Genomic DNA, 12,637 nt, shown 5'->3' on the forward strand with positions numbered 1-12,637 from the left:
AAAATGCTGAGATGGTCAACATGGGTCACAACGTTGGACAAAGTACCAAACCGATATATTCGTGGAAGCCTTAAAACTGCGCCAATTGAGCAAAACACACGCTGATAAGGTCATGTCTACAGGAAGCCTGAACTCGATATGACAAAGAAAGTTATAGACGTCGTTACGGTGCCGGGGCCACCCCAACATACATACATACATAGACGAAGCAGACCGAAAGCGACTTCAAGCGTGCGACTATAGACAACAAGCTGAGCCAAGAGCGAAGAATTAGGCGATTACGAACTAGAAGAGTTGATCCCAATTAAAATGGGACAAAAGCAAGGAATAAGAAGAAGATTAAATAAGATTATTGAATTTAGTTAATTACAGGAATTTAAACAAGCCCAGCCCTGTCACTTGATTCCATATAAAAATAAATATTCATTCATCACATCTCTGCTCACTAGAGAATTCCGCTGCTCCACAAGCGAAAAATTTTATATGAAAGCAACAACAGTTTAGCGATGATCAGGTGACTTCTTTAATAGCCGTTTGGCTGACAAGCGACAAGTATGTGTGGGGATATTTTTTATTGTATAATATTTTGCATATTTTAGATTTGAAAAGCAATGTAACTGCGAAATCGTTTTCAAAATTAAAAAAAAATGCAGTGCTGCTAAAGCAAATCAATGTTGGATTCGAGGAAAATTTGTTGTGTTATTCACTGTTCGCTAGGTGTTGGTGACTCGAAAGCAGCTATTCTAACAAAGTTCCACAATTTCATTTGTTTATATAGTTTTAAAACCTATGCGCTTCAACCAAAGTATGTAAACCATTGTACGCTTCTCATAGTAAAATTAGTTATTTGCCGCCAACCATCGAGTGCAAAATAAGCAAACGATGTACAAACAACAAATAGTTTCCCACCATAGATGATTGATTTTCACCCAAACATATTTACCATTTTGTCTACGAGTAGAAGCAAATGGGGGGACGCGGTCGCGCAGGCTGGCTTAACAATGAAGCAACCAGTGATGTAGCCACCCGCTCGCCATAGCCTGTGGAATAAATCGGTGAAACTGTCATATTGACGTTTTCAATTAGCTTTGGTATTTGCAGTTGCGCTGCACAAAGCTCGCCTCAATCAGTCGCTTCACGCCACACTTTATCAATAGACCCGAAATAAGAGCAGGCAGGCAAAAAGGCCTCCACAAATTAGACGAGGGCTTTTAGTGTAAGACAAAGGGCAATTTTACGCCCGTCGAAATAAAACAAAAACCAAAAAACTATTTACTTTTGTTTCGAAAGAGCGTGGAGCGACGTACCACGCTATGAGCTCTTGTGGTTATAAGTGGATTTCTTCCTTGCCTTCTTGCCACTTTGACACTTGGCATTCAAGTGTGGTTTCTACGAGTATTAACAAAGAAAATAGTGTGAGTTTATTTCAAACTCAAATCAAATAAAAGGTTTTTCTGTTTTAGAAATTGTATAAAAAGAAAACGATTATAAGCAAAGAAACAAGTTTCAATAGCGAAACGAGAAGTCATAAAGTCAAGAAAAAGCAAACGCCAGGCTACGTCAAGACAGGGCGAGCCCCAATAGGCAGCGGTTTTGTTGGACTCTTTATTGCATTCGGAGAAAACTCATACACCATTTAAGTGCTCAGATCTATGAAGTGAGCCACAGTTACCGTACACATACATACATACATACATACTGTGGTCGGGTCACACACGAAGAAAAAGACAACAACAATAAACAATAAATATTTGTCTAACTGTGCTTGTATTCCAAACGCTTAGTAATAAAAACGCCTGGAAGTATCTGGCAAAAAGCGTAAGACTTTGCGGCTTCAAGGCTTTGAGGCTTCCACTGAACACATTTCATTCATACATACGTACATTCATTCATATTCTGTAACTCCAGAATTGGCACGAAGACTGTGAGCCGGCGTTAATAAAGTGTTTGCCGCCATAATAATCCATTATCGCGCAACACTTTTATCTGCTCAGATTTCATGCAAACTTGTTTGGATTCTTGGAATTTATACTTTTTAATTAAGTCGCAAAAACCGCGCAGTACGCATTAAGAGCGCTTAAAGCGAGGAGAGGAGAAAAGGCGAAATAAATGCAACATAAATTTTAACAAAAATGCCAAATCTAATTTCGTATGCCGGTTTCGTGAAGGTCGTGCAAAGTATTGGTTTATTAGGTACGGGGCAAAAATGTTGACAAAGTGCGAAAATCAGGTCCAAATTTGCGAATACTGATATGTACACCCATATATGTTTATACGAATACATACATACATACATATTTGTATGCCAGTGCGCAGAATATTAGTCAAAAATGTAAAAGGCACTACTACAGCCTTAGATGGAAGATTTAAGAATGCAAGTGCTGGCATATCTGAGCAGGCTTTGAATACTTCAGAGCTTAAACCAGGTTCAATTTATAATAATTCATAGAATATAATAGTAAATAATAAGGAATACAAGGTCTTCCAAATACACGTATCCTTTTCAATCATACATTTTTTTGTTGACAGCTTGAAATTTTTCTCGTCAGTCAGTGGTGTACTTCAAATTTACAAATACTCGTATGTTTTATGAGCTGTTGCAGAATGAAATTATATGAATGTTTTTTTTTTAATTTAATTAAAATTAAACCTAAACATGTATCACCCGTTGTCACATACATTTATTACACAAATTAGAAGACAAGCTGACTAAATAAATCTTTAAATTAAAATTTTTCTCTCTCTCTCTCTCTATCTTCAATTACAGAAACTTTATGCAAAAGCCATCTATGATAACTTTGCTGACTCGCCGGATGAGTTGGCCTTCAAAAAAGGCGATGTCCTCACCGTTATAGAGCAGGACACAGATGGCTTGGAAGGCTGGTGGCTTTGCTCGTTACGTGGACGCGAGGTAAGCGTTTTCAGCCAGCAAACAGCAAACAAATTAACAACTTAGTCAGATTTTAATCAGCAAACCATTTGTAATGCGTAAATTGTCTCAATTGAAGAGGAAAAAAATGCTAACGAACAGAAGAGCAACTACTGTAAGCCTCACGACCGCAAGAGGCGTCTGCAATATGGTGAGCGCATGGAGTACTGGCTGTCTGATTGGCTGAGTGACAGCTTTGTTATTAATGAAATATTCAAAATTGCTTAATATCAGCATCAACACATCCGTTCGTCCGCTCCTTTGCTACGATTAGCTTAGTCTAAAGGCATAAACTGAAAAGTGAGGGGAGAGGAGCATTTTAATTTCACAAAAGTTTAGATTTGCAGCTATTTTTAGTGCTGGTATAATTACAAAGTAGGAATAGCAGCAGCAGGAGATTAAAGTAGAAACAATTGGATTGTTGTCGATGTACGCGCCACTACGTTTGCAGATGTATGTGCGAATTAAAAGCGTGAAGTAGGGGACCCTACGGATGCATGCTGGGCCCATGCTCGTCACGCGATGGAACTTAGATTTTTATTGCACGCAAATTGAGAAAAGTTTTCAACTTTTTAGGTTTTGCATATTGTTTGGCATTCCATTGAGTTTGTTCTTAATGCGTTGTTTTGCCTAGAGCCTAAGCAGCATCTCAAAATAAATCCGAAAGCATTGGGGAAGGGAGTGTTTATCCGATAGTGCAATAAAGCACTCACTATTATGCATTATGCTGGTACACACATACATACATGGCTGCTGGATTCCATCGTCCAAGCTTTTAGCTATGGGTGTTAATGGATGATGACTACGAACTGAAAGGCGAAACACACACACAACTTTTTCTGGTGATGTATGCCGATTTAAGGATAGGGAACAGAGAACATGGTTAGGCTCAGTTAGGTGGTATAATAAAAGGCATAAGAGGGCTCACTTGGCCGAAAATTCTAAATTAGTCCATTGCGATATCAGTGAAAAAGAGTTAAAGAGTTAAAGGCAAGGGCGAACAAAATAGCGAAGGTTATGGCAAAAATATGTGGAAACTTTTCTTTACCCAAAAGCGTAGGATTTTGATGTTCCACAAACCTGCGTGTTCAAAGTTATATTGCATGCTATAAATTTCGCAGTAGTCAATGCAAAAGCTTCCCTTCCGAATCATAGGAACCTCGAATCTGGCATACAGCCGTAAAAACCTCTATTTGTAAGGAAAAGTTATTCGGTGTTTAAGCACTTTTTACTTCACAAGTACTTTATTTTATTTATTATTTATTTTGTTTTATTCAATTTTGTATGAAGTTATCTCAAGTTCCCATTGTGGGCCAATGTTAATTATACTCAAGACTCCAAAGAATAGGAAATCCTTAGGAAAACAGGAGAGTTGAAGCTTATATAAGGGAATTAGCAACCAGCAACAAGACGATCATCAACTCAGCCCTTTCTCATGCAGTTTGCAAGATTTTCTATCATTCTTCACCAGCTCTTGACACCCGGCTGCGGTTCTTAACTGACACTTTCAGACATGTAGAATAAGGAGAAGTGATAAGTTTAGACGAAGCTTACAGCTAGTTTCACTATATTACTTATAGATAAGTGGGAGGTTGAATTAGTTTTAAAGGTTTTTTTTCGAAGATTTGGGGCTTTATTGTGAAAAAACGGTACAAAATATTTTATTCGAAGTATTGGCCATCGCTAGCTACAACTTTCGCCCATCTTTCGGGCAATTTCCGGATGCCGTTTCTCCAAAATTCTGGCCGCTGCTTGGCTATCCATGACTCAACCCATATTTTGGTAGCCTCGTACGAGGAGAACCGCTGGTCCGCCAAATCGAGACTCATATGCCGGAACAAATGATAATAGGAGGGAGCTATGTCTGGACTATACGGCGGGTGGGGTAACACTTCCCAGCCAAGCGTTCCAAGGTATTTTTTGACAGGTTGAGCAACATGCGGCCGAGCGTTGTCATGTTGCAAAATAACCTTGTCGTGCCTTTTTACCGTTTCCGGCCGTTTTTCTTTCAATGCCCGGCTTAAACGCATCAATTGCAGTCGGTAACGATCCCCCGTGATTGTTTCCCCCGGTTGGAGCAGCTCAAAATATACGACGCCGACCTGATCCCACCAAATGCAGAGCATGATTTTCTTGCCGTGAATATTCTGCTTGGCCGTCGACGTTGATGCGTGGCCGGGCAAACCCCATGATTTTTTGCGTTTTGGGTTATCGTAGTGGATCCATTTTTCGTCGCCAGTTACCACCCGATGCAAAAAACCCTTCCGATTTTGCCGCTCGATCAGCAATTCGCACGTAAAAAATCGCCGTTCGACGTCGCGCAGCTTCGACTCGTACGGGACCCAATGTCCTTGCTTTTGGATCATTCCCATCGCTTTTAGACGCTTCAAAACGGTTGATTTATCAACGGCCAATGATTCAGCAAGCTCTTCTTGGGTTTGGCACGAGTCCTCGTTTACCAATTCCCCCAATTCCGCGTCCTCGAACTTTTTGGGCTGGCCAAGACGCTCCTTGTCTTCGGTGTGAAAATCACCACTTTTGAATCGTCGAAACCAGTACTCACATGTTGAAATCGACGGAGTATGGTCTGGGTAGGCCTCCTGCAGCAATTCACGGGCTTGGGCTGTATTGAAGCAGAAAAGCAAAGCTTCCCGCAAATTGCGTTTCGACGGCACGAAAGTTTACATACTCGGAGCACGAAAACACTGCGTTGTTTATACTTCAGCGAAATGACAGATACTGATAAACAAAGCCTAGGGATGAGGTTTTGTCATGAATATATATTCAGTATTGCCAACGCGATAAAGTGATAAATAGCGCCATCTGTGTGTCACCTTTAAAACTAATTCAACATCCCAATATATTAAATTATTTAAATAGTAGTTTGGGGAAAAAGAAATCCATTATTTTCTCGGTAGATGGCTATAGTGATCGTATGAAAGTATCGATTAAACAATTTAGTTTCACTCTAAAAAATTCTTTTGATGTTTTTTGTTTGTTCCCTTCAGTTGTGAGTTACAGGGTATTAACAGGGTATTATAGTCAACAAAGAGAAAATTCGGTACATTTTACAGTTTTTCTTTGATAAAGGCTGAAATTGTCAATGGTGTTTATGGTGCCGATATTGCAACAGCTAATTACGAGCACTTTTTATTTCGTCGATTCCGTTCAGGCATTGGCATTTGATATTAAAGATGCACCTCGCACAGACAGGTCCGTCGTAGAAAATGTAGATAAAATCACAGAAATAATTGAAGTTGACCGGCATGCTAGTAGTCGTGGCATCGCCCAGGAGATAAAGATGGACCATAAAACAGTTTTAAACTACTTGGCAACAATTTTACACAAAAATAATGGATTTATTTCTCCGCAAACTAATCACTCAAACTATTTACTCATTTTTACGCTTTAATAAATGAATTTGAAATATTTTATAAATAAATCAAAAGAAATAAAAGGAATTAGTGGTAAGAAAATTAATATTTAGTAGGTCCATGCTTTGGTTTGCTAACAGCAGCATTACTCTGGAGTCTGCTGTGTACAATTTTTACACATTCGGCTGTACGTATGGCGCTCCACTCGTAAATCAAAGCATTTTCAGGGCTGTTTGCGATATTATGCGATGTTCCTTTATCTCACGTTTTAAAATAGGCCACATGTGCTCTCTGGGGTTAGATCTAAAGACTGTGCTGACCATTCTTACAAAAAATGCCATTGTATTTCAAGCATCGCATCGTAGTCGCTGATTTGTGACAATGAACATTTTTTTCCTTGTTCATTCTTCTCTGGAGCATGGGGCTTCGACAAGACTCTTCCATCGTGCACTGTTCTGTGCTGTTGGTTTTGCACCGATGAGACATCAACATCTGCTAGTTCACGCAACATCGACCTTCTCTAAGTGCGATCTCTGCTCCCTTACGGGTTCAAGGAGCATTTTCTTGTTGCAAACGTACCATTTCTAATACATTTATGTACTTTTGACTGTCCATGCGACACTCGCAAAGAAGCCTTTCGCCAACACCATCAGCAGCTATACAACCCCAGATCATAAAACGCTCTTCCCCATACTTAATAGTGGGCACCAGGCAATCTGGATGGTATTCCTCGCCAACCCGCCGTATCACGAGCGTCCCACAAGGTGTTCCAAATACTTGTAGGAAAGAAAAAAATCGTTTTATATGATTTGTACTATTTTCTCGAAATAGGACTAGGATAAGAAGCTATGTTGATTTTTAAAAACGATGTAAACTAAGCTACTTCGCAATTCCATGCATCAGATCACAGAATACTCGACTCCCTTCGTAAAATCGGAGAGCCGATTTCGCTTTTTCTGATTTTGGATTGCCTCATTTTAAAAGAAGTCTTCTTCAAGCTGTTCGAGCTCTAACGGGCAGAAGAGGATTTTTAATGATCCCTGACAAACTCGTGTAGAGGTTTTTGCTCACTGTCAATATCCCATCAACCTGAGACTTCCCTTCCTCACTTAAAACTTGGATTCTCACTCTTTTCTCTTATCAAAATTCGGTTTTTAGGCATTTTGTTAAAATAAATTATTTATATCGACTTGATAATTTTGCACTAAAGATTATTCGATTTATTTTTGATATTAAATAAAGTTCTGTATTCAAACGATTTATCAAAAGCCCATTGACGTTTGAAATATGCTTCTTTTGTGAATTTAGAGCCTCAGAACTTAAACATTTTACAAACACCAGGCCGTAGAGCACTCAAGTGATCAAAAATTCAATTTGCGGCAATTTTATAATTTTCGAACCACTGGCCATGTTGTGAAAATATTTTCAGTACATTTTTATGCCGGTTCAAGGCTGAGAAACTTACTAATTTTATTTAAAACTGAATATTAACAAATAGGGTGTCCCATTAGGAAAGTCTATTTTAGAATTTGAAAAGCTCTCATTAGTTTTTGTGGTGAACATGAAGGTTATGTACATATGCACATATATAATAATGTGTGTGGGCTTAACTCCATGCATTCCACATCGAATCTCAACTCTACTTTCAGGAATTGTTTCTGGATTATTGGCAAACAACGTTTCTTTTCTTTCAAAAAAAAATCCCCAAATCTATTGATTTAGCTAGGCATACATCAGTTTGCCGCGAGATAACGGCTTTTCGCACAATCTCCGCAAAATATCAGCCATTTCTGCAGCGGGTTTTAAAAATTCCTATGCATTGTGCGTACGCGAGATTTTCCAAGTGGTCTTAATATGACACCCAATAATAGATATACACTTTATCTATAATCTGGGTGCTTACTGATCACATATGCACTCGCACATACATACATACAAAGTATATTAATTCTCATTTCTAGAGCATATTTTTTTGTATTTGCACGCAACCTTGAAAGAAGATTGCAAAAATATTCCATTGGCTGCCAAAAATCGCATTCAATAAATATTTATGACCACTCATGTGATGCGGGGAGGGGGAAGGCAAAACGATAATTTATTTTAATATAATACACTTGGGCATTGATTTCGCTCCGTTTGTTAACAATTTAATTAAGAACCGTTTAAGTGCGCCACATGCCTCAAAGCCAGTTCACCGGCTCGCCAACATCGTCTGTACAACAACAAACGACCGGCACTTGGTGCTGGCCACAGAAGTATGCAGCTTGTTGCGGCGCCAATCAACTGTTTACAGGCGACTCAGCTACTCAGCGTCAAAGCAGCAAAACACTTGTCAGCGGCAAACCAATCAGAATACGAATTTTGTGTAAATGATTGGGCAGCAAAAGTTCGCTTAGCGAAAACAGAAACAATGTTTTATTAAACCAGCAACAGCACTTTCATTGGTGGCGGCAATATTTGCGAGTACAACAAACGAGAGCGCCAATAAAACCCAAAAAATGTTAATTAAAAAGGCAACGCAACACTTTAATAGAAACAATTAACCCAAAAGTTAACTGCGTTGAGGCGTACAGCGACAACATTAACAACAACAATAGCAACAATATAAATGTGTACAATGATACTTAAAGCGCCGTTAAGGCTGCTATTCAGTCACGTTGGCAACAATGTAGTGCACGAACAGATGTCGGCGTGCCTGCGGTTGTTGTTTTTTGTTATTGCTACTATTGGCAACATGTGTTGCAAGCTTACTTGTTGACAGCTCGGTGGGTTGGTGCTCGCAAATTTGGAGCAATCAACAACATTTGTAGCATCTGCAGCCGCAACAACAACAGCAACAACAACGGTTAAGCAGCATAAATTTGCACATATTTCAAATGTAGCCACACAGCACACAGCACACAGCCCAACAACAACAATGCGCTGAAAAATTATTAGGAAAATCGAAAGCATAAAATTGAAAATGAGTACCGCTCAACTGGGCCACACAAACACCAGCATGCATCGGATTGCATGCCCACATGTGTATATGTGTATGTGTGTATGTGTGCACGCTCATTAATTGCAAAGTAATAATTCATAGTTGGCACAATTGGTTGGATGTGCCCGCCATTTGTTGTCGCGGTTATGCATCGATTTTTCAATATTGCAGTAATTTGTACATTTCATATTAATTTTCAAATCTATCAAACGTTCAAATGAGTGCTGGCAATTTTCTAACAATGAACTGTGTCGGCAGCAGCGGCAGCAACAACAACAAGTGAACTGAGCAATTGAGGCCATTTACGCAAAAGCAATGAATCACAATTAACTATTTAGCCATTGATTTGATCTCTTTATAATTGTAGAAATTGATTATATATTTTCTATGGATTTCAGGGTCTGTGCCCCGGCAATCGACTGCGCATATTGAACTCCTACGATTCCGGTTGCTTCTCCTTGTCACCGCCACCCTCGCCCTGTCCCTCGCTGGCACCCAGCCTGATTACCTTGAATAGTAACTCCACCGCTTGCTATGATCATTTGTCCATCAACAGCAGCGGTGGCACCATCAGCAGCAGCAGCAGTAGTCACCATGGCAACAATGCAACCGCCCACAGTGGTGTTGGACTGCGCGACAACCAACAGACACACCTCCTGACACAGCAGCAGCGACAGGGCACACGACGTTCCTGGCATGTGTCGCCAAATAAGGTAAAATATACCGACATACATACATACAAATATTAACTCATGCATGCACGAAGAGCGAATGTGTTTTAAGATGCCACATTTCCATATGGAAAAGCAATGCATTTAAAGGACTGCGGAAAAGATTGAAGAATGAACTATGAGAGAGTGAGGGTGAAGAAAATGAAAATGAATGCGAAACACAAAAATAATAAAAGTGCGAGTGATGCCTAAAGTGTGCGATTCTATGTAAAATAAGAGTTAAACCTACGTAGTTTTATTCCATGTCTTACTAATATTATATTAATCCACATATAGTACATACGTACATACTCTGCAAAAATGCGACTTTTCCGGGATGCTCCCGGGATCAGTCGCAATAGAATATGCGACTACTGCCACTTTTAACCCCTTGGCTCGTGGTTTATTTGAGAAAATATTTTTTGGTTGCATGGAGCAATATGTAAAAGCAGTACATTTTACGTAAGATTTCGTTTATTTCTAAAATATTTGTAACATAAATAGTATTAAGATGGCTTCAGGTAATTCGGATTGCACAACATAAATAAATTGATAAAAACAAAACACGTCAACCGCTCTTATGGCAATCGAGTGCATGACGTGTCTCAGACGTCAAATGTACCCAAGCGGTTAGTCTCTTTATATGGAATGAAATGTTCCCCTTTGTTTGAACAATTCCTATGAAAAGACTAATTGTGCCCTTTTGTACCCCAACGGGTATGAAGTGATACTAGTCGGTCTCGAATTTCGAAATTTATATTTATGACTCACTCATAAGTTGGCAACGACATTGCCGATGGGTTATAACATTGATGTACTTCAGATGACACTTGAGATCGGGAGTTCAAATTTTGGAACAGGTAAAAAAAATTGAAAACATTACTTTTTCCGTTTTAAATGTAGTGTCAATGGCATTTTTTTTAATTAATTCGAATATTACAACTCAATATCTGATTTGAAAAATTCACATGCGCGAGAGGCGACATGAACCAGAGCCTTCAAAATATCAAGCTGTTATTTTCACATAACTCAATGTAGTTATATGAGTGCGCAGTGGTTATTAACGTTTTTTTTTTTCTTATCCCTGTTAGTTTCAAGCTTGGAAGTGATTCAAAGTTAACGAATTAATACCCCATTATTCTGAGCCGAAGAATTTTTATTTTTTGAAATTCTAGGCATAAATACTTATATACATACATATGTATGTTCATAGCAGTTTATTTATTTATTTATAGACGTGAAATAATAATACAATTAACTCTACACGTAAAAAGAAGCACTGAACCTTCGGCTCGCTGATGTAAAAGTAATATTTAGTTAGCTTAGAGGTCTTACATGTAAAAGTGAGACATGAAAACTTAATTAATTACGACCATGGTAAAATATAGTAACTAGGTATGTTAGAGGAGCGAACATCAAATCAACTTTTTTAATCCTGTTTTAACTAGAAATTCTGACATTTTTGATATATTTTCTGAGGAAGTGGTTCTTAACAGTGTAGAGGGCATTTGGTTTCGGAAGATACTCGAGACTTCGTCGAGTAAGTTGCAGACCGTTAAAGATGATGAGTGACAGTGTTGACAGCATGGAGGGCTGGAACCATTGAAAACGTATAAATGTGTGGCGATTGTGTGCGCTAGTCGAAGGCGGACAAATGATTTGATATGGTTGCAACGACAAATTAATGGGTAGTTTGGTTTTATCCTGCTTGGATTATTTACGATATAATGGTGATAAAAGGATCCCCAAGTGACCATTTGTGCATTACAGTGCCTGTGATATATACATTTTTACACGTTTTTTTTTCGAAATATAGTCGAAAATTATAAGTGGTTCTTTCCCAGCAAGTTAAGCCCGTTCGTTCGCTAGATTGTTCCCTTTTATGCCTGCATGGCCTGGAACCCACATAAGATTTATGCGGTCGCTATTTTTTAATAATTTGCTCCGGATACAGGAGATGATTTGCGTCTTGTTCATTGTGTTCATTATCGACCAGTTAGAACTTTATTCTTAATTTGACTTGAGAATATTAGGATCCCTCAAATATATATAAAACATGACAGATCTGAAATGTTGTATAAATTTCTGCTTTTTTGAATATATTGAGCTGGTTTTGTTTTAACATTGCTTTCTGACCCGTTAAAATACTGCCATCAATGAGGGGATAACCGAATAAATGATTTGGATAATTTAATATCGGCTTTGCAACTGCCATGAGAATAGAGAAAATTCCTTTGAGCGTATAGTTATCACATTCTCGGGGTTAGAGCTTCAGAGGTTACTAAGATTCGCAAAAGATTCGAGCTTGCAAATGAACCTGCTCCTGAATCGGGCTACACTTGCTCAGAAACAAAACTGCCAACATCAACATAATTCCCTTTTTTTTTTAATTAACTTAAAGCCTCAGCCGCCGTAGCCGAATGTGTTGGTGCGTGACTACCATTCGTAATTCAAAGAGAGAACGTAGCTTGAAATCTCGGTTGAACACCAAAATTAAGAAAAAGTTTTTTTCTAACAGCGGTCGCCCCTCGGCAGGCAATGGCAAACCTTCGAGTGTATTTCTGCCATGAAAAAGCTCCTCATAAAAATATCTGCCGTTCGGAGTCGGCTTGAAACTGTAGGTCCCTCCATTTGTGGAACAACA

General features: G+C 38.9%; 1 protein-coding gene across 2 annotated transcripts in view; it reads left to right on the forward strand.

Annotated features, from left to right (window-relative positions):
* Positions 1–12,637, forward strand: part of LOC129240242 (breast cancer anti-estrogen resistance protein 1) — a 114,210-nt gene that overhangs the window by 84,801 nt on the left and 16,772 nt on the right. For both annotated transcript variants that reach the window (XM_054875913.1, XM_054875914.1), the window contains exons 2-3: positions 2,768–2,911; positions 9,682–9,996. In XM_054875913.1, coding sequence (XP_054731888.1) covers positions 2,768–2,911; positions 9,682–9,996 — 459 coding nt within the window. The remainder of the gene's footprint in view (positions 1–2,767; positions 2,912–9,681; positions 9,997–12,637) is intronic.

This window comes from Anastrepha obliqua, chromosome 3, assembly GCF_027943255.1.
Source record: "Anastrepha obliqua isolate idAnaObli1 chromosome 3, idAnaObli1_1.0, whole genome shotgun sequence".
In the NCBI taxonomy this organism is placed as follows: Eukaryota; Metazoa; Arthropoda; class Insecta; order Diptera; family Tephritidae; genus Anastrepha; species Anastrepha obliqua.